Here is a 23,349-nt window from a genome sequence, read left to right on the forward strand (position 1 = left end):
TATCAACAACTTTTTGTAATGTTACACTTTCAACAATGCTACTTATGGCAAGTTTAAATATGTGGCTTTCTATAGCATTTAAATCATTAATGACTAGTGAATAATTTAGGCTCCAACAGAGATCCTTGCAGGGCACCACTCTGCCCATTATCCCTACTGGATTCTGCCATTCAGCCAACTCAGAACTTCCTCTCCACTGCAACTGACACAACCCCTTTCATAAGTACGTGTTTCTTGCAGTTCAGCCACTTTATCTATTTCTAAAATTAACCCTGATCCTCCAAAGTGTTAAAATTATCCAACAGGTTTCCACTTGGGATTTTGCTGGAAGCCGTTTGGAAGGAAAGATACACTGTTTCTTTGGGTTTTCTTCATAGTCAATTTGGTTTTCATTTCCTAAAAGTTCCGAAGAAAATTGGTTATTGGGGATCTTCTCCCCACACCGCCAGAATTTACGTTTACGACTATTTGCCAGATTGTTCAAATAACCCTCAAATTTACGCCTGATATACAAATTAATTATTTTTACAGATAATAGAAGACACCGGGTCTGCAGCTGCCATGTTGGTTTTGTCAGCCTTTAGAATATGGTCAATTCACAGACCTGTATTCACTCTGTTGGGATGTCCTGTGTCTCTCTGTCTTCCTCCTTACGATTAAGTGCCTGACAAATAATTTCCATAATTTCTCTCATCATACTGAATGCCATTGATATTTGTCATTTGATTTACATGTTCTCAACTTATTAAAGGTCATCCATCTCACTTATCTTAGTCACTGGTATTACCTTGGATATTTGTTTTCAGGTGGGAATCTTACTTGTATTTTTCCATGTGATTAATGGAATGAAGTAAATATTGTGATTATTTACTATTGTATACTATTCAGTTTCAAGACTATTTACATTACAAATGTGCGTCACCTCAGCTCTGTAATGGTTACAATCCCAAAATAAATAGTTAGTTTCATGTAACCTCAGCTATGCTTACAGTTAGGTCTCTCATTGCCTCGCTTACCATCCATTTAAAATAGTTTCTTATGAATTTTCCTGTTGCAATATTGTGGTGGCCCATTTGTCCTTAATCTTACTTTTGATTTACTTGACATCACATTTGATTAGTTGGAAAGCACTGATTTGAATTTAAGTATTTGCCATCTTTGATTTGTTCCAGGCTAAGATATTGACTTTGATTGCCAAGTTAACTCACAAAACGAGCAGGATTGCTGATTGACTGCAGTCTCTAAGACAGACATCAAAGGAAGAGGCAGCTAACATTTTCTCAATCAGTGACCAGTTTTAAAAAGCAGGCATACCGGATTATGATTTATGTGATTTTTTTAAGGTGCACAAAAGTGATTTGAAATTGCTTGGTTGACATTGCAAATACAAATATACACACTGCAACCTTTCCAATTTAAAAAGTGTGAAACCAGCCATTTCTGGACTTTGTTTTTTTTGGATTATAGAATGTTAGAATGCCAAACTACAAATAAGGGAACTGGAAAAAAACCCTAGATGCGTTTACCTGAAGCATAAAACATTAGAAAGCAGTAATAAAACTTGCTTCCCTTACCCAAATGTTCCCTAAAATGATGCTGAGAATTGCTTGGGCCAGCTCAAAAAACTTCCAGACAACGGGTATTTCTGAAAAACAGATTTCCAGACTGGAGAGGTTACAGGGTATGTTCTCATCTATCTCAGCTCTGTCATGATCATTTACTTACCAGATGTAAATAAAATTGTTTATTGATTTGATTCAATGCCTTAACATTTTTATAAATGTCTATCCAGTTCAGTTAAACAGATAATGATTCAGACAGCAGTACTTGTATTCCAGTTACAATCATATTTTATAATTCCCAGGTTCACAAAGAACAGTTACCAGCACATTAGACAACATTAGTGGACAGTTCTGATGAAAGGTCACAGACTTGAAACGTCACCTTGGTTTCTCTCTCCACAGGCATTCCAGCTGGCCTTACTCCCCTGCAATTTCCCCCCTTCAATTGCAGATCTTATTCCCTTTCAGAAGCATGATTTACCTCCAACGCCCTCTCAGGCAGTGTATTCCAACTCATCCAGATCATAATCAGTTGCTTCATCAACTGATTATGAAGCATGTCATAATCCCTCATGTCACTTTGTTTTTTTGGCCAAACCTTAAATCTGTTTTTTTTAAAAAACAGATCAGAGCTGACAAAGGATCACCTAGGCTCAAAATGTTAGCTGTATTCTCTCTCCACAGATGCTGTCAGACTGGATGAGATTTTCCAGCATTTTCTGCTTTTGTTATAGCAGATGCTAAGTCTGTCCACTGAAGTGACTGGTGACATTAAATCCCAAGAAATCTAGTACAATGACCCAAACATGGGGCAAGTCAATCTTCAGATGAGTCAACGTGGGTGATTTGACCAACTAACTTCACCCAGTAACCTGCAGAAGTCAAGCTGATATCAATCAGGAGTTGATGTTCTTCACATCACCTCAATTCTCCCAGACCCACATTGTCAAATTAAATCCGCAACTCAGAACAGGCATATTGTTAGACAAGTAGCTCTTGCCAACATCCCAGCCTTTCCTCCCCCACCCCACCCTCTGTCTGTCATTGTTCTTTAGTTTTGCTTTCCTGGAGCACTGACATTTGTTTTCCCAGTAACACATTCTGCTGTCTTACCCGTTATCAAGACCTTTGGTGGTCAGTTTAGCTCAGTTGGCTGGACAGCTAGTCAATGATGCAGAGCAAATTCAATTCCCATACCAGCTAAAGTTATTCATGAAGGGTCACCTTCTCAACTTTGCCCCTCACCTGAGGTGTGGCAATCCACACGTTAAATCACCATCATGGTCATCTAGGATTATGGTCTTTGATACAGTCCTTCATATTGCCATTGACATTTCCTTTTTCCTATCCCTACACAACTTTTGTACAATCTCTCCTAGCTGATTTCACCCGTTCTCATCGAGCATAAAATCCATCAGATGTCTCCCTCTAACTCTGAAGCATGAGATGTAAAATGCCAGAGATAATTCCAGACCTCATAACAACAGTATGCCTGCAGTATAGGAGGCCATTCAACCAATCAAGTTTACACCAACAGAACATTCCGCACAGGCCCTAGCCCCACATATTTATCCCACTAATCCCTATAACCTTGGGACACTAAGGGACAATATAGCACGGCTAATCCACCTAACAAGCACATCTTTGGACCGAAACCCACGCAGACACAGGGAGTGATCCCACTCTGGAATCAAACCCGGGTCCCTGGCGCTGAAAGGCAGCAGTGTTAACCATTGTGCCACCCGCCTGCCTAGTGTTTTTTTACAGTTTTTTTTGGCTAATCGCTTCTGGGCACAAAGGAACTTTTCTGATTAGTTGTCCTAGTTGGTCGCAGTTTGCTTGGCTGTTGTTGTACTGCAGCGGGAAATCTATGAAGACCCAGCTCGAGCTGCAGATTGGGTGTGCGCAATCGGCTCGTTCTGTCTCTCTCTCCCCCACTGGAGCCCGCGCCATTGCCAATGACGGTACTGATTCTCCGTTCTCCCCGACCAGCTCAGTGAAGAATCCAGCAACCATTACTCACCCGTGCACTCCTCGCGCACAAACCATTTCAAATCTCAAAAAAAGCCGTTAGGAACATTCGAACACAGAGCCTCAGCTTCTGATTGGCGCTCGGGTTAGTGACACAGGGTCACGTCCAATGAGAAAACTTCGTCAAGAGCGGGGTGGCTCCTCCCCCCCGGGTGGGTGGTGTTGCGCATGCGTGTGGGCTGGACGGAAACAACTGCCTGGTATTGCGTATGCGTATAGGCTGAACGGAACCCCAATTCTTGGCGTTGCACATGCGTGTGGGCCGGATGGGCCACCAATGCCTGGCGTTGCGCATGTGCATGGGCTGGACGGTCCACCAATACGTGACGCCGCGCATGCGTATGAGCTGGACGGACGGCAAGGCCTGGCGTCGCGCATGCGTGTGGGCTGGAGGGGCCACAAATACTTGGCGTTGCGCATGCGTGTGGGCTGGCGGGACCCACTGCCTGTCGTTGCGTATGGGCTGGACGAGACACTAATTCCTCGCGTTGCGCATGCGTGTGGGCTGGACGGAACCAATGCCTGGCGATGCGCATGCGTATGGGCTGGATGGACGCCAATGCTTAGCGTCGCGCATGCGTGGCCTCATTAGCGCGCTATTCCTTAAAGGGAAGAAACTTGTGGCTAGGTGGAATAGAGACATGTGTTGGTGTGTGATTTCTTTAAACTTTCTATTTCAGATATAAAGTGTAATCTGTTTTTTTAAAAATCTGGCTTTATAAATTGGTGTGGAGATGTCGGTGTTGGACTGGGGTAAACACGGTAAGAAGTCTCACAACATTAGGTTAAAGTCCAACAAGTTTATTTGATAGTAAACCCACAAGCTTTCGGGGTTTGACCCTTCGTGATGAAGGAGCAAACCCCGAAAGCTTCTGGGTTTACTATCAAATGAACTTGGACTTTAACCTGGTGTTGTGAGACTTCTTACTTTATAATTTGGAGAATAGAGTACAGGAGGAAGGAAGAAAGTTATTGCAAAAATCTTTATAAATCTCTGGTTAGGTCTGAGTTGGAATATTGTGCCTCGCTCTGGGAGAAATAAAAGCACATTCGGGACGAGGTGTAGAGAAAGAACTTTTTAGGGAAGAGGGGCAAGGTTTTGTGGTGATGGTACCAGAAAAAGGGCCTTCAGTCCTGTGGAAAGACCAATGAAGCTGTGATTGCTCTCTAATTAGGAGGGTCAAGGGGGGGATTTAATGTGGGTGTTCAAAGTTATGAGCAGTTTCTACAGGGTTTTAATTGGGAGACACCGATTTAAGATGATTGGTAAAGAACCAAAGGGATGAAGAACATATATTTTTAAAAACAATGGATTCTATGATCTGAAATACAGTTACTTGAAGGGTGGTGATCATGTTCAATAGAATATGACATGAAATGGGCTGAAAAATGCATCAGGCTGTGAGAAAGCAGGGGAGGGAATTATGTGGGAGGCAGAACCTTTTGGACTGATGGGAGCAGCTTTTTAGTCGGAAAATGCCATTTGTAGTCAGTGCATAGTAGTATTTGTGAAACAGTTTTCTTAACCTGTTATTTGAATTTTTCAGACATTTTGCCTTTCTTGAGTAATTTGAGGCCAGACACTTCAAGTTGTTAAGAACATAAGAAATAGGAGCAGGAATAGGCCATCAAGCCCTTCGAACCTGCCCTGCCATTCAATAAGATCATGGCTGATCTGTCGTGGCTCAGTTAAACTTTCCTGCCTTCTCCCCATAACCCTTAATCCCCTTGCCTATCAAAAACCTATCTACCCGCGTCTTAAATATATTTAGCGAGGCAGCCTCCACCACTTCAACGGGCAGAGAATTCCAGAGATTCACCACCCTTTGAGTGAAGAAGTTCCTTCTCAACTCCGTTTTAAACTGTCCCCCCCCTTACTTTGAGGTTGTGCCCTCTAGTCCTACTGTCCTTTCTGAGCGGGAAGAGCGTCTCCACCTCTATCCTATCCATCATCTTATATGTCTCAATGAGATCTCCCCTCATTCTTCTAAACTCTAACGAGTACAAGCCTAGTTTATTCAGCCTCTCCTCATAGTTCAACCCCCTCAACTCTGGTATCAGCCTAGTAAACCTCCTCTGCACTCCCTCCAAGGCCAAAATATCCTTGCGCAAGTGCGGCGACCAAAACTGCACACAGTACTCCAGCTGCGGCCTCACCAGTGCCCTGTACAGTTGCAGCAAGACCTCCCTACTTTTATATTCAATCCCCCTCGCTATGAAGGCCAGCATCCCATTCGCCTTCCTGACCACCTGCTGCACCTGCAGGCTGGGTTTTTGTGACTCATGCACAAGGACCCCGAGGTCCCTCTGCACCGAAGCATGCTGCAGTTTTTCGCCACGTAAGTAAGTCCTTCCTACCATTATTCCTACCAAAGTGGACAACTTCACACTTGCCAACATTAAATTCCATTTGCCAGTTCCTGGCTCATTCGCCCAGCCTATCTAGATCCCTCAGCAGACTTTCCACACCCTCCGCACAATTTGCCGTTCCACCAATCTTGGTGTCATCAGCAAATTTCGACACCGTACACTCGGTTCCCTCCTCCAGATCATCTATATAAATGGTAAATAGCTGAGGCCCTAGCACCGATCCCTGGGGCACTCCACTAGTCATCAACCGCCAATCCGAATAGCACCCATTGACCCCCACTCTCTGCCTCCTATTTGACAGCCAATCCCCTATCCACGCTAATACCCTACACCCAATTCCATGCCCCCTAACCTTCTGTAACAACTTCTTGTGCGGCACTTTATCAAATGCCTTCTGAAAATCAAGAAACACCACATCTACCGGCTCTCCTCTATCCACCGCCCTAGACACATCCTCATAGAATTCCAATAAATTCGTCAGACATGACTTCCCCTTAACGAAACCGTGCTGCGTCTGCTCTATCAAACAATTCTCAACAAGTTGCCAACCATTCAGCAGCTTCTCCTCCTGTAGTATAAATTGTTGTGATTGTTTGAAATTTGGCATTCTTCTGTTTGTCTTGTTGAGTGCAAGGCACATCATGTCTTATTTTTCAGTGAGATTGCACATATACTAACCAATTTAGTCACAGCAAGGTCACAAAGAGCAATAAAATAAATAATTAGGTTATTTTTCACAGTGGTGTTTGAGAGAACTGATGTCCTTTCAATTGTGCATCTTTTACATCCACCTGAACAGAGAGGTCTTGCTTAAGATCTCAGTTAAAAGACAACTCTGATGGTGCAGCAATTTGTCTATGCATGGAGTATCAGACAAATAAAGTATTTAATTCTCTGACTTTTAATACGTTAGGCTGCGAAGCCATCTAGTGAAAAATGAAAGGAAATGAGCATTAAAAAGTGGTCCACGATACTGTGAATTAGATCAAAATTCTGAGATTTACTCTGTGGTCACAGTGGGCTGATATTCAAAAGCAGGGACATCTTCATTGGGAAGCAGGGGAACAATATATTCCATTGCCCCTTTTGTACACATCCATATTGTTCCAAGACAACACAAGTTTGTATGTCTGTGTAAAAAAAAGAAAAGTATGAAAACAAAAAATATATTGTAATAGAATGCTTTGAGAATGGAAATTTGTCTGAATCTAAATATAAGTTTAAAAAAAAGACTAATATAATGTGCAGGTTAGGTGGATTGGCCATAATAAATTGCCCCTAAGTGTCCCAAGATGTGTAGGTTCAGGGATTAGCAGGGTAAATGCGTAGGGTTGCGGGGACAGGGCATGGGGTGTGTCTGGGTAAGATACTCTGTCAGAGAGTCGATGTAGACTTAAAGGACCGAACGGCCTTCTGTATTGTAGGGATTCTATAATATGTTGAAAAGCCATTGTCAAGTACTGAAATATTTTCTTGTTTTCCCATAGGTGCTAGTATAGAAAATACTGGCGCAGCCACCAAGACACGCATTAAGGAATGTTACGATTTTATAACCAACATGGCAAAAGTAGGTCATCATTGGCTAAACCTACCTCAGGATGTATTATTGGAAATATTTAGATATCTAACGCTTGAGGAAAAGGCAAACATTCGTGCAACCTGCAAGTACTTACAACAGTTAATTGATCATCCTACCTTGTGGATAAACAGTACTATTGTCTTGAAAAGTTTACAAAGCTGCAACTCCCTTTTTTGGAGAACATTAAGAAAGAGGCGAATAAGATCTGTCGTGATTAGGGAAGCATCACAGAAGCAATGGCAGAGAATGTTGAATTTACTTCCTGACCTGACAGCTGTTACTATTGATATAAAAAAAAACCTGGAAAATCTACGCACTTTGAGATCACTCACAAACTTGCAGAAATTACAGCTCAACAGTAAATTACAAGTGCAAGATCAAGAGCTACTAAGAGTAGTAGTTGGCTTTAAACAACTGACTCACTTGGTTTTATGCACTTCGGCATTTATCCAGAACAGTTCTTTGTGCCATCTTGTGGAATTAACAAAATTACAAGCATTGACCCTTCACGCTAGGCAGAAAAGCCCTTCTTCAACATCACTTCAATATATTTTGTTTCGATTGCCAAAACTGAGGGAGCTGTCGCTGAGTTCTGTGGACAAATCGGAAAATTTATCATTATGTTTTACTTCACCAGAAGTAACAAATTCTAAACTGACAGGTAAGATAAAGACTCTGGGTGAAATAATTATTTAGGTGGTTTGATAAGAAAATGCAGAAATAACGGATAAGAAAAGACCCAATGATTCATCCAACCAATGCCATTAAGTTGCGATGCTACCTACCCATCTGCAGAGCCACCTTGATTGAGGCAAAACCCAAGACTCAGGAGGGAGAAATTGAATTAACATTTCAGGTTGATGACCTTTCATTGGAGATGTAAGAGGTTTTAATGAAGTGAAAGATAAGGAAAAGGGCAAACGGGACACTCTATGATAGGGTGGAAGTTAGGAGAGACTCATTCTAGGGGTTATCATTGACCATAAACCTAACTGGACAAGCCATGTAAGTACTGTGACTACAAGAGGCTTGGAATCCTCTGGTGAATAACTCATCTCCTGATTTCTCCAAAGTCTGTCTACAAACTACAAATCACGAGTCCAGAGTGTGATGGAATATACTCCACTTGCCTGGATGAGTGCTGCTCCAACAACACTCAAGAAGTATGACATGATCCAGGACAAAGCCTCTTCTACAAACACTCATTCCCTCCACCACTGAGGCACAGCAGCAGTGGTCTGTATCATCTACAAGGTACATCGCAGGAACTCGCCAAGTTCTCCTTAGACTGCGCCAGCCAATCCCATGACCACTGACAACTAGAAGGCAGGGGCAGAAGATACGTAGGGACCCCATCATCTGAAGGTTTACCTCCATGCCATTTGCTATCCTGACTTGGAAATATATCACCGTTCCTTTTCTGTCACTGAATCAAATTCCCGGAGCTTCCTTCTTAACACCACATGGATCGCAATGGGTCAAGAAGGTAGTTCACACCACCTTCTCAAGGGCAATGAGGGATGGGTAATAAATGCTGGCCTCGCCAGTGAAGCCCACATCCCTTGAATGATTAAAATAATAATGTGTTCCTTCGCTGTCAAAAGTTACCATGACTCGAAGGTGATCCTGGAGAGCAAACCATAAGCAATTCTCCAAACAGTTTTCTGCCCTTTTTAACAGCATTGTCATGACCCTGATCAAAGTTAAAAATCACATTTTCTGCCAGTGTGATTATAGTGCACTTGCGGTTCTTATCCTCTTGGCAGCCTTTGCCACTGTCAACCATGTTATTCTCCTTCAAGTCGCTTTTCCAGATTCAGCTAAGTGGAACCATTCTTTGTTCCATTTTTGCTTATCACAAAACTAGAGTCCCTCTAGCAAGAAATCTGACTGCGGGATGTGTCTATTTACACAAACTAGACATTGTGGTCTGAAATTAATACAACAGTACTGTAGCAGTGGAATAATATGCTGTGTAATTGGTATATGGTATCATTCAACTGCTGTAGTAGAACAGTTTACTGATTGACTAACCATGAACAATTCCTTGAAGTTTAATGAATATTGGAACTAAAAGAGCAATGGTAGTTGGAAAAAGAACTATGGAGCACGTGAATCAGAATCCACAATGTTTGTGTTTACAGGATGTAATGGCTTTGAGCAACATTGCGTTCCACACCTTCAGCTGGAGAAGCTGAGCCTGCTGAATAGCATCAATGGTCCACTGTCTGAGGCAGCACTCCAGCAGCTGTCGAATGTCAGTAGCATTTCAGTGAGTCTCAGCAAGCAACCCATTTCAATGGACTGCAATTTTGTGCACAGCATGTTGAAGAACTTGCCGAGCATCATTGAATTGGAGCTTAGTTGTAAGTAGCTTTTCGTAAATAAATGTGATCTCATGTATAGCTGTTCCTTTTAAAGCAAGAAATCTAGTAAAATGCAGTGTGTCCACTAATATTCAAAGTTATTTTTGATACGATCCCATGACTGATTTCCTGTTGAATATTGGAATATGTTGATCAACCGTGTGCCTAAATTGCATTCTATTTTTGGCCCATCCACTGTGCGTCAGCTACATTTTAAAATTCACTTGCAATATTGCTCTTTAAATAAGATGATTTTTTTGTAACCATTGATCTTAATTCTGATTAAAGGGTCAGTGGAGTTTGCAGGACTGCTCAATACTTTGAAGTGCTCACCATTTGCCACTGACTCGATCAAACATTTTTTTAAACCTTATTTTGTCCTTTAGACTGCCACAAGGAGATATCCTGTAAGAAAACATTTAGGTATAGAATCTCTGACAGGCGTTATTGTAATAGTGACTTTTTTTACACCATTTTAACAGCTGTAATAATTTGTATTTATCCAGTTCCTTTAAAAGTAGAGGTAAAAGAAGCAAGATGGTTAAGAAAAGCAGAAGGAAGAAGTGGGTGCTGAGCCAAAGAGAACATTAAGATTCTAACGCATGGATCCTAAGCATCTGAAGACACATCTGGCAGTGATGGGGTGAAAGGGCAAGGAGGTTGTTGGGTTGAGTTTGATGGGAGAGATACGCAAGTAGCTGACATTAAAGGAACAGAGGGTTCAGACGTGACTGCTAGGTAGGAGGCAGTTAGATAAGTGGGCTGAAGGTAGTTAATTTGTTATAAACAGATTAATGATTGCACAAGAACAGTACTTGAAAGAAAATGTAATATCCCTTGTGTAGACCCTTCCTAGATAGAAGGTTTTAGTGACCACACCAGATTACAATGAAATAGACACCGGTATAGTTGTGGCAGGCTATGGGGACATAGGAATTAGGAGCAAAACTAGATTAATTCAGCCCTTTGAGCCTGCTGTGCCATTCAATCACGTCATGGCTGATCTCTCCTGGGACTCAAATCCATCTCCCCTCCTGTTCTCCTTATCCCTTTTATTTATTCAAAGTATGTTATCTGGCAATTCAGACTCCACTACACTATGGGGCAGTGAACTCCACAGATTCATGACCCTTTGCAAGAAGTAGTTCCTCCTCATCTCAGTGTTGAAATCAACTGTCTCTCAACCTTTACCTGTGACGTCTTGTTCTAGATGAGAAAATATTTGATGTTTTTAAAATTTGGAATCCTGCTGTTTGTAATAAATCAATAGGTATAAATAACTTTGGGTGAGGGATCTGCCATTAGCATTACTGTGATGAGGAGAAATTTCTTCACACACACAATTATGAATCTGAATGCTGCTGAAAAAAGTTTTTCATCTTGCTCTCATCAGGGCAAACACAAGAATGCCAAAATTTCAAACACCCGCAACTACTTTTACCACAGGAGAAAAGGATGCTGATTGGTTGGCAAGTCAACACTGGGTGTGACATTGCCATGGAGAAAGCAATGGGGGACTACAGGCTCCCTGGTAATTTTAGAAAAGGATGCAAGACTTGAATATATTCCTTCTGTTTACAGAGAGCAGGTCCCTGCATGTGTTATGTATTTAAGTGGTTACATAAGAGCTGGTCACATAATTTAGTGATGCTATTTGGGTGTTTCATAGGTTTTTCTATTCTGTACAGGAAACATCTCCCTCAATAAACCTCTTGTTGTTATTTTGAATCTACATGTGCAAACCACAATTTTTTTTCTTTTTGTGTAAAATCCACGAAGTGGAGAGCAGCCTCTTGTCACTTAGGACTATGGCAACTTTACCTTTTACTGTTACAAGATGGCATTTCCAAAACGCACTGTATTCAAGTATCAGCCTAAACAATCTCCTTTGAGAGAGTAGATTGAGAGGAGATTTGGTAAAGGTGTTCAAAATATTGAACAGTTTTAATAGAGTAGATATTGGAAACCAATTTCGAATGCAGAATGGAAGGTAACTAGAGGATGTAGATTTGGGTGATTGGCAAAAGAACTAGAATTAACACAAGGTTTTTTAAACATAGTGAGTTGTTGTGATCTGGAATGTGCTGCCTGGTGGAAGCAGATTCAATTGTAATATTCAAAAGAGAATTAGATAAATACTTGGAGGAGAAAAATTATAGCACAATGAGGAAAGTACAGGCTAATGGAACTTGCTGCGTAGCTTTACCAAGAACTGACATTGGACGTGATGTTTATTCATTTGTGGGACATAGTAATCGTTGGCTGACCATTTATTGCTCATCCTTAGTTGCCTGAGGACAGTTGAGAATCGACCACATTGCTGTGGCTCTGGAGTCACATGTAGGCCAGACCGGGTAAGGACGGCAGATTTCAAATAATCGACAATGATTTCACGGTCATCAGTAGATTCTTAATTCCAGGTATTTTTTATTGAATTCAAATTCCATCATCTACCGTGGTAGGATTCAAACTCGGGTGCCCAGAACATTAGCTGAGTTTCTGGATTTGTAGTCTAGTGATGATACCCCTAGGCCATCACCTTTCCTTAGGCCAAGTGTTCATCTTTGGTGCAGTAATATTTTACTCCAAAGTTATGTTGGAATATTGGTGCTGTAATATTCTGTTCCAAAGTTCTGGAATCATGTTTAACTAAAAACTAGGTGTTCTATTAGCTGATCTGAACTTAGTGGAACATGTAGGATCAATCGAAGCAAAGTGGTAACTTCACAGAGCTGGTAATCCAGAAACTAGGCTAATGTCCGGGTAGATTGGTTCAATTCCCAACCCGGCAGCTGGAATTTAAACTTAATTAATGAGAACAAAATGGGGAGTTAAAAAGTCTAACGATGACCGTAAAACTATCATCGATTGTTGTTAGAATCCATCTGGTTCACTAATGTCCTTTAGGGAAGGAAATCTGCCTTCCTTGCTTGGTCTGGCCTACATGTGACTCCTGGTCCACAGTAACTCCCTTCTAACATGGCCCAGTAAGTCACTTAACCAATTACTGATGGGCAATAAAGGCTGGCCTTTCTATCTATTGAAGCTTCCATTCCATCAAATAAATTAAAAAAAAACACATTTAGGGTGGGACCTTTCCTCACTATTTCTGAAAAATAATCCAACTGAAACATTAATTTGCCTTTCTCTTTCACATATTGATTTTAACCTATTGTGTGTGTCCAATATTTTTTATTTGTATATTCAAACTGAAGAGTTGCAAAATTAGCTATATTTTAACACTCTCCTTTTTTTCTTTTTGCTGCTGACTTTACAAGATATTTATCTATATAATGTTTATATTATATAATATATAATACGTGTGAGAAGGGCTGCCTGAAGGAAAATTTTTTCAAATGGATTAATCTATTCATCATTTAAATGTGTACCTTTGCAGGGACTGGATCTCTTGCTGAGTATGTGAAGATTTTACCATCAGACCTCACAAGCTTGGATTTGATAGGTACAAGGCTCTCTGATGCAGATGTACAGCTTCTATCTGATTCTTCAGGAAAATCTCTGAAACATCTAGGCTTGGTACTATGCAGTGGTATTACTGAAATAATGTTAAAGAAATTACCCAAACAGTTTCCTCTTCTGCAGAGCCTTGATCTTAGGTAAGTTACGTTGTATGTATACTATGTATTTTAAGTATACATTTCCACGCATAAATAGGATATTGTGGTTGATTCACGGTTTTTTCATCTTTTAGCCTAGCAAACTGCTGGGGCAGTACAGTGGTTAGCACTGCTGCCTCACAGTGCCAGGAACCCGGGTTTGATTCCCGACTTGGGTCACTGTCTGTGTGGAGTTTGATGTGGAGATGCTGGCGTTGGACTCAATAAGTAAGAACTCTCACAACACCAGGTTAAAGCCCAACAGATTTATTTGGTAGCACCTTGGAGATCCTCTCCATTTTGCTCCCAAATAAACCTGTTGGACTTTAACCTGATATTGCAAGACTTCTCACTGTGTGGAGTTTGCACATTCTCCCTGTGGGTTCCCTTTGGATGCTCCCGTTTCCTCCCACACTCCAAAGATGTGCTGGTTAGGTGGATTGGTCATGCTAAAATTTGCCCCTTAGTGTTGGGGGGACTAGCCAGAGTAAATGTGTGGGATTGTGGGAATGGAGCTTGGGCAGGTTTGTGGTTGGTGCAGACTTGATGGGCTGAATGGCTTCCTACTGCACTGTAAGGATTCTATGATTCTAAATTCCACCTTTTCTGAAGTTACCTTTGTAAAGATCAGTGTTCACATCTGAGATTATGCTGGTATAATGGCTAATACCTGTACCCGGTCTGACAATATTTGTGAAGAGAGAATACAGCTAACGTTTTGAATCTGGATAACACAGATGCTGTCAGACCTGCTGAGTTTTTCAGCACTTCCTGGTCACTTTCACACCTCAGCATCCGCAGTAATTTGCTTTAATGATACTTTTACTTCTTTTCCCAGCTCTGCTGCTGCTTTTAAATTAGGATGGTATTGCTAACTTGCAAATGTATTTTTTATTGCAAAAATGAGACGGTGAGAAATTTCTGGGTATTGACTTCAATTTCTGAAAATTGTGACTGATTGCTGATTTTTCTCCTTGTATTGCAATCGATGCAGCCAGTAGTCGGAGAGAACACCACTATTTAGGCGGTTTTCGTTTACTTATTTATTAGTCTCACAAGTTGGCTTACATTAACACTACAATGAAGTTCCTGCAAAAGTTCCATAGCCTATTTGGGTACACTGAGGGAGAATTTGGCATGGCCAGTGCACCTAACCAGCAAGTCTTTCGAACTGAGAGAGGAAACCAGAGCATCTGGAGGAAACCCACGCAGACATGGGGAGAGTATGTAGACTCCGCACAGACAGTGACCGAAGTCGGGAATCAAATTTCTGGCGCTGTGAGGCAGTGTGCCACAATGCTGCCCACATTCTCAGATGCAGCATCAAACATGTTTAGCTTATGACCAAGGGAGGAGACTCAGGAAAAACAGGAATCATGTTAAAACATTGCTTTCATTTAGGAAAAGCCCCATTACACTGTTATGTTCTTGTGCGGCAAAAGTGACATCTTGCCTTGATGTTCATTCTCTCAATCTTCTTCATGTAACCTCCACACAATTATGTGTGGGGGGGCGGGGGTGTTACATAAACAGTAATGGAGAAAATTCAATACTGGAAATGACATAGTGGGGGTTGGAATTTCAGGCTGTGTACCAAATTGGCACCTTACTGTCTCAGAAGGCTAAGGTGACTCTCACCAACTTTTACAGATGTATCATAGAAAGCATTCTTTCTGATTGTATCACAGCTTGGTATGGCTCCTGCTCTGTCCAAAAAAGACCGCAAGAAACTACAAAAGATCATGAATGTAGCCCAGTCCATCATACAAACCAGCCTCCCATCCATTGACTCTATCTATACTTCCTGCTGCCTCGGCAAAGCAGCCAGCATAATTAAGGATCCCCTACATCCTAGACGTTCTCTCTTCAGCTTTCTTCCATCGAGAAAAAGATACAAAAGTCTGAGATCACGTTCCAACTGACACAAGAACGGTTTCTTCCCTGCTGCTATCAGACTTATGAACGGACCTATCTCACATTAAGTTGATGTTTCTCTATACCCTAGCTATGTCTGTAATACTACATTCAGCATTCTCTCATTTCCTATGAACTGGATTTGTCTGGATAGCATGCAAGAAACGATACTTTTCACTGTATACCAATACATGTGACAACAATAAATCGAATCAAATCAAATCAACCGTTTACCCACTTTGCCCACCCAGCATTGCAGCCAGAAGGCCTAAACCTCTTTTAGCTGCAGATCTCATTCACGTTTTCATGATCAGCTGCAGGGTGTTCCTCTGCAGCTGCTCTGTTTAGTGAAGAAGGAAATTATTCAGATACTCCTATTCAGCAGGGCCCTTTGAGGGAAGAGAGAGGGCATTGATTGGGGTTGTAGTGAGGGGAAGAGACTGTGCTGGAGGCATCCAACACAACAGCATTGGACTCTCAAATTTTAAGACTTGGAGGAGAACTGGGCCCCCAAAAGTCTCCTAAAATAATAATAGACATAACTCCAGTGATTCCTTATAAGGACCACCCGTTAGTGCTCTGTGTCTGGAGGAAATGGGACTGGCAGGTGTTGCCTATTTCTCCTTGAAGGCTGCAATCGGGATCCTACAACTGTCAGAGGACCTCGATTTTTGCATTTTGGAACAACCTGTTTCTTGTTTTGGCAGGATTACTTAATGCCAACTTTGTACCTGAAGGTTGCTTCATTCTGGTAGTTGGATGCACAAAGTCAGTGCTAGACTTTCAGCTGCCAGTCATCAGAAGTCCAGATGATAGTTAATGATCACACCCATTGTTTGAAAATGTGAATCGTCAATCAATGTAATTTCCTGCTACAAACTCAGAGTGGTTGTTATCATAATACTAAGTAAGTGCAAACTGAAATAGCAACACTCCTAAATTCTTAAAATAACAAATTGTGTGGCGGTTTAGTTTTGATTTGGTTACTGTAGAACTTGATATGTGAAAATACGTAGTTCTCAAAAGTTAGGAAACCAAAAAGATTTTTAGTATTATCAATGCAGTATTGAATTGTTTGATTTGCTGTGGTTTATTTTGCTATTTCTTTATTACATACAAGAAGTCTGATTTACGTCATTGAGACTCATACTGTTGGTGGAAACTGGTCAGAGAGTGTTTCAATTTTTTTTCCTTTATTGGTGCTTTTTAAAAAATTTCGTCTGTTCCAGGAGACTATGTGGCCATGGGGGTGTGGGAGTTATCTAGCTATGATGCTCCAAGTATCTTGAGTGTGGAGCTAACTTGGGGGTGAACTGTCTTTTCCGGCTTTGTCATATTCATATGTGAAACGTTAGGAACGAATGCTCCTAGCGGTGACAGAGTGGGAACTTGTTGCATTATCAGTTCATTTTTTGGAACTTCTTTACGAACCAGTTGCTTAACTTTGTGGATGAAGGAAAATATTTAGACTCTTCTATAGCTTCTGCAAATTCTTATGAAACCGCCTGATTTTATTTTCTCTCCTTTTCCAGCGGGTGTAGGTTGTTGAAACCAGACATTTTGTTTAGCTTCGTGGAGCTGGCCTTCCTAAAGGAAATCATAATTTCAAACAATCCACACCTAACGGGAGCAGCAATGAAGCAGTTTCGAACTTTAACTGACAACAGAGTGCATGTTGCTCAGAAGAACAAGAGAAATCGTAACCAATGTGATTGCGGTTTTGTTCTCAATCTTTGAGGTGATGAGATGAGGTTGGCTGAGAACTGAATAAATGCCATGCACGTGATCAGGATTCAACTGGATTGACAACTTCAATGCTAAACTCTTGACAGGCAGAAATGCATAAAGATATTCAATGCATTTACTTATATAAATCGTACATTAAGCAGAAAAAAAGGCTATTGTCAATAGTGGACAAGGTTTCTATTATTTTAATGTTTTGTAAATACAACTGTAATGGATTGCCATTCTAAATTGGATGTACATGACAATAGGGGCAACTGTTGCTCAAGATAAGCATACATCTTGGGGGTTTTGAAATCGTGGTACTTTAGGACTACATAAAAATTTCTCTCACTATCAAAACAGGTTGTCAGGTTTTTAGGATAATGTTTTCCTTGTTTGCCAGGGAAACTTTATTTGACACAAGTAAAATTGATGACGTTTTGTGGGGAATATTGTCATTTTGGGGAATGAAGAGGTCATTTGACCTAGTCAGTTCAGTCCAACTCTCCGAAGAGCAACCTAGTCATTCCCATTATCCCGCTTTATTTCCATAACCCTAGAAAAACAAGCAAATAGCAAAGACTCAGCTTATCACGAATATGAAGATCTTCTATAGCTCATCTTGGAGTGATAGGAGCCTTCTGTCTAAAGGGCTTTTTTTTAAGAAAAATGAAAAGTTATGTTCTTCTGCTTAATCCCAAAAAACCTGATTTCTATTAAAAGCATAAGGCCCAATCAAACAATGGGAATTTCATTAAACAGTACTTTCATTAGAGTGCATAATATATACTACTAAGTGCAATGTTCATTACCTCATACTAAGCTGATAGTTAGTTGGAGGCCTCAATAACAGTTGAAGCACCCTTAATGACTAACAGACTGGCTTAAACTTTATTGTAACTTTTGAGCTCTGTGGCCATGTGGCAAGTTTGAATGCCACAGGTCATTTAATTTATTAATATCACAGATACGGTAGTTTTGAGAGGGCATCTTAACAGCTGCAGCTTTGACATGCTTTAAGACACAAGGTTGTAACTCTCACTGCTCAGCTTTTGGGATCTCAGCCATTTGTGTGTGAGGGGTTGGATCCTAGGTAAAAATGAATAGTCAGTAATGTTGCCCTGAATCTGTTGAGCTTACTGTTAGGTCATTGGTTGCCAGTTGGGGAAATGACATTTGATAGGAAGGCTGAGGGACTGTGTTAAGTATAATTGACAAGGCAAGCACATTTCTTTACCATTCTGCTATTTTTTAGAATTTGAATAGATAAGTTCAGTGGCAGTAAGAATAAATTTGTATACGGTACATGAAAAAGCACGCTTGTTTTTCTGCGAATGCTGGACTAAGCATGGTTTAACATTGTCATGTGTATTTACTGAATAAATCTGCATCAGTACCTCAAATAAATTGTGTGGCACTATCAAAGATTGCCTTTTGTAATGTTACCAGATTTCCATGAGTATATTATTGCTGTATTGATTTTATTTTAAGAGTAAATCTCCCTTTTTATTTAAAAAAAGCAAATGTCTGATATCAGTTGGTTATGTGTCTGTGTATACACGCAGTTGCACATGTATGTGCACTTGGCTCTCACTGCATCGGCCAACACATACTTGGTTTCTCTTATTGCTGATGGCATTAGTATGTTCTGTGCCCATCAGCCAGTGCCAGGACTGGTTTGTGTCTGGGCATTGTCACTTCACCCTTCTGCTCACTGCCAGCAATTTGGAGAACTGTCCTGTCCTCTGTGAGCCAGCTCCCTCCGCTGCCTTTCACCTATCCTAGTGCCAAGCCCTTGCCACTCTTTGCTACAGAGGGAAGATGGTGGCATTGTGGTGATATCACTGGACTGGTAATCAAGATGCCAATGGGAAACATGGGTTCGGATCCCAGCACAGCAACTGGAATGTAAATTCCATTAATAAATCCAGAATTATAACGTCAGGCTCAGGAATAGTTTCCATGAAGCCATCATTAATTATAATGTCCTTTTAAGGAAGGAAATCTGCCATTTTACTTGGTCTGATCTACACGTGACTCTAGATCGACAGCAATGTGGTTGACTCTTAACTGTCGTCTGAAAGGACTAGCGAGCCACTCAGTTATGGATGGGCAGCAAGTGCTGTTGTGATGTTGCTGTTCACATTCTATGAAAGAATAAAAAGAAATCCCCTCTCCTGCACACTATGCTGCATAGTGCTCTGATCTTCAGCTGTTTCCCCTTATGGCCTATTTATGCCTCCTTGGCATCTCACCCTCTAACCTGTCAAACCCTCTCTGGCTTAAAGTCCAGGCTTTGAATTGAAAATCCCATCTCATGGCCTAAAGGCCACTATCAACAGTAGCAGTCAGAAACATGATAGATTACGTTGAGAGTCCATGCTTTCTGTATCCCAATGCAGAGGATTGCTTATAAATAAGAAATAGTTCTGCTAAATAATCAGATTGTGATGTAACTTCAACTCTATATAGCATAATAATCAGTACGATTTAGTTGTCAAAGTGATATGGACAGAGAGGGGCAAGAGATCCCAGATAGTATTCAGGAGAGTTTTCCACAGCAGAATGTTTCAAGTTGAACCAAAAGGAGGCAGCTGGTACTTGACAATGAGGTGGGCCTAATGGATCAAGTATCAGTGGGAAAACATTTAGGGGACAGTTGAACATTGTATCATAAGGTTTAAGTTGGCTATTTGAAAGGACAAGGAACAATCCAGTGTAAAAATAATTAACTGGAGAAAAGCTGACTTCATTGGGATGAGCATGGATCTGACCCAGATAAATTGAAATCAGAGATTAGCAAGTAAAATTGTTACTGGCTGCCTTTAAAATGAGATGGTTCAATACAGTTAAAGTATATTCCTATGAAAGGGAAAGACAGGACAATAAAAGCCAGCGGTCCCTAGATGACAAAAGAAATGGGGGTGAAGATGAAGCAACAAAAAATGTGCTGATGACAGATGCTAGTGCATAATATAACTGAGAACCAGGCTGAATTTAGCAAGTTCTGAGGGGAATTGAAAAAAATCAAATGAGAGAAGCAAAGAGAGAATATGAGGATACTGGCAGCAAAAAAACCAAAAGTTTTTGTTGGTATATAAATAGTAAAAAGATGATAAGAGGAGGAATAGGGCTGATTTGATTAGGGACCAGGCAGAGGACATAGCTGGGGTATTAAATTAATACCTTGTGTCAGTCTTAGCAAGGAAGAAAATGTTGCCCAGGTCTGGTGAAAATTATGGTAGTTCAGACACTGAAGGATTTAGAATTGTTAAGGAATGGCTATTGTATAGGCTATACTGTTAAAGCACGAGGACTGGATGAGTGCATCTAAAGATACTGAAGGAAGTGAGCCAATTATGGAGGCACTGACCATAATTTTTAAATCTTTCTTGCCAAGAGGACTGAAGAATTGCAAATATTACACCCTTGTTCAAAAAAAAGCGAGTAAGTATAGGCTCAGCAATTATAATCAATGTGTTTAATCTTGGTGGAGGGAAGCTTTTAGAGATGATAAAAAGGACAAAATACACTTGGGTAAATGTAGGTTAAATAAGGAAGACAGCATGAATTTGTTATGGACAAATCGTGCATAACTAATTTCATTGTATGTTTGGATGAGTTGAGAGGGCTGATGAGGGTCATGCTGTTGATGTGGTATACCTGGGCTTAAAAATGACATTTTATAAAGTGTTGCACAACAGACTTGTATGCAAAGTTAGAGTGGAGTTTTCCAGAGATCAGTGTAAGGACTGCTGCTTTCCTGATGTATATTAGTGATGTAGCACTTGGTGTACAGGCACAGTTTCAAAAATTTTGGATGATATGAAACTTGTGAACCATGAGGATGGTGTAGAACTTTAAAATACTGATAGGTGGGTTGAGTGGGTGGACAAGTATCAGATTAAATTTAATGCAGAGGAGTGTGAAGTGATTCATTTTGGTTTGAAGAATGCAGAAAGAAAATATAAAATAAAGGATACAATTCTAAAAGCAAAGGGATTTTGGTAAATGTGTGCATTGTTATGATCCCAGTTGATGTTTTAACTAGATGGGGAAATTCCAGAATGGAACCTTGACTCAAAAGACTGTAACTTTTACTGTTTTATGAGATATGGAGTCACAGAACTGCTGATTAGTTTTAACAACAAGAAAAAAATCATTTAAACATGAATATTGTGTTATAATCAATTTTGCCTTTACACCTCTTCTAACTTAACTCATACACATAATTTTAAAATTATCACATGATGAAGTTCATTTGAAGTTACAATGGTCATATTAACACGCAGAGTTAGTGTTTGTGGCTTTCTCCTCAGCCCCCTCCCCTCCCCGCAAGATGATTGTCATCTGAGACTTTCTAAACTCCTCTCCCAAAATATGCTTTAAAATCTTCTTTCATAGCAGTATATTCATTTAGTGACTCTCATTCCAGAACCCAATTCACATTTTCCAAAGGATCCTTTATGACCGGATCTTTGGCTCCAGTTAGTCTGTGCCAGGATGTCTGATTAACTCTTTCCGGTTTTCTCTTTTACTTCAATTCTGATATCCAGTTCAAACTTTAGGATTACTTCTATGAAAGCTTTGTCTAGTATTCTCATCAATTTATTTCTTCTCAGCTTTATCTGGTGCCCCTGAACAGAATCCTGTTTCTCAGTTCCATCTTTGTTCCCTTTAACTCCAGACCTTCTGGAAACTTTTCTTCATTTCTCTAGCTTTTTCCCTAGTTGCTCTTTAGACCTTTGGCATTGGCTGTTTAAACCAGGGAGAAACTTTCCATTGTTGGAAGGATCAAGAAACAAAAGGAACAGATTGAAGGTAATTGGCAAAAGAAGCATTGGTGACATGAAGAAAAACCTTTTCATGTAGTGTGTGGTTGGGAACTGGAATGTACTGCTGAGAATGGGGAGGCAGATTCAATTGAGCCTTTCAAAAGGCAATATGATCATTATCTGAAAAGGACAAATGTGCAGGGCTATGGGGAAAAGGCAAGGGAGTGACACTAAGTAAATTGAATTGCTGCTTTAGAGGGCAAGCATAGACATGACAGGTTGAATGGCCTCCATCTGTTTTGTAACCATTCTGTGATCCCAGGTACATACTGAGGAGCTGTGCTGCCTCAGCCGAAGAAGTTAAATTTCCAGTCACTGAAAACGGATGCAGCCTTGTTTCCATTTGGAAGTTTATTTTTTTTCTGTTGTGGACAAGTCGTCAAATTGCAAACCAGATCATTTAATGTGAAGATATCTGTAACTGCTCAATCCAGCTACGAGGTGAATACAGTCACTGCACTCTGTACCTTACAACACCTCACTGCATCCTGGCAGAGCTGCTGCTTCCCCTCCTTCAGTCTCTGCAGGGCCTGCACCATCTTTGATGTAGACAGTTGTTTCAGACACTGCTGGCTTTGACGTCACAGGCACTGCAACTACATGTGTGGGAAGTCTGCTCTCTGTAGTTCACCAAATTGAGCATTAATTCAGTTTTGACCTAATTGTGTCTTTTGTAACATGCACCATTCACCCACAAGAGGGCAGGCACATCACTCCTTAGTGTCTGAAATTGGCCAAGGCTTTTAGCAATTCCCTTTCTCTTGAATTTTGCAGCTTTCTCTGTAGCTGACTGTCAGACATTGACTGAGATTAGGAGTTTAGGGATATTGGGGAATTATGATCATGGGCTGCTACTCTTTGGCACTGCTGGTTGATTCTTTGGCTGTCCCAAACTGTGATATAAATATTTTCGTATTGAAGGAGGACTGATGCTGATAAGATTATTATTGACCGAGGAAGATCTTTTCGCCCATTTCAATTGTCTATCCCGAGAGATTGTCTATCCCTACCTAATGTTGTGGTGCCCAATTGCTTCTTAAATGGCATCAGGGTCTTTTGCCTCCACTGCTCAACCTGTGGAAAAAAATGATATTGATGAATGAGAACAATTCCTTACACTGGTTCCCCTCCAATTCGATTTTCAAGTTTGCTGACAATAGCACCATAGTGGGTCGGATCTCAAACAATGTGGAGACAGAGTATAGGAATGAGATAGAGAATCTGGTGAAATGGTGTGGCAGCAATAACCTCTCCCTCAATGCAAACAAAACGAAGGAGATTGTCATCGACTTCAGGAAGTGTAAAGGAGAACATGCCCCTGCCTATGTTAACGATGAAGTAGAAAGGGTC

General features: G+C 40.8%; 2 protein-coding genes across 3 annotated transcripts in view; one reads left to right on the plus strand and one right to left on the minus strand.

Moving 5' to 3' along the window:
• mis18bp1 (MIS18 binding protein 1) overlaps positions 1–3,625 on the minus strand; it is a 52,133-nt gene extending 48,508 nt beyond the window's left edge. For both annotated transcript variants that reach the window (XM_080202472.1, XM_080202471.1), the window contains exon 1: positions 3,586–3,625. The gene's annotated coding sequence lies outside the window, so the exon portion shown is untranslated. The remainder of the gene's footprint in view (positions 1–3,585) is intronic.
• A 2,209-nt stretch (positions 3,626–5,834) lies between these two features.
• Positions 5,835–18,595, plus strand: LOC145352515 (uncharacterized). Its single transcript, XM_080202473.1, has 5 exons — positions 5,835–5,932; positions 7,451–8,203; positions 9,687–9,908; positions 13,306–13,525; positions 16,972–18,595. Exons 2-5 carry the CDS (start codon positions 7,522–7,524, stop codon positions 17,174–17,176), a joined length of 1,329 nt encoding a protein of 442 aa, XP_080058599.1. The 5' UTR covers positions 5,835–5,932; positions 7,451–7,521; the 3' UTR covers positions 17,177–18,595.
• The last annotated feature ends 4,754 nt before the right edge of the window (positions 18,596–23,349 follow it).

Source organism: Carcharhinus amblyrhynchos, chromosome 14 (genome assembly GCF_965287045.1).
Source record: "Carcharhinus amblyrhynchos chromosome 14, sCarAmb.v2.hapA, whole genome shotgun sequence".
In the NCBI taxonomy this organism is placed as follows: domain Eukaryota; kingdom Metazoa; phylum Chordata; class Chondrichthyes; order Carcharhiniformes; family Carcharhinidae; genus Carcharhinus; species Carcharhinus amblyrhynchos.

Coding starts and splice junctions, on each gene's coding strand:
- LOC145352515 (XM_080202473.1), top strand. CDS start 7,522: ATGGCAAAAGTAGGTCATCATTGGCTAAACCTACCTCAGGATGTATTA. Junction 8,204..9,686: donor AACAAATTCTAAACTGACAG/GTAAGATAAAGA, acceptor TTGTGTTTACAG/GATGTAATGGCTTTGAGCAA. Junction 9,909..13,305: donor CATTGAATTGGAGCTTAGTT/GTAAGTAGCTTT, acceptor GTACCTTTGCAG/GGACTGGATCTCTTGCTGAG.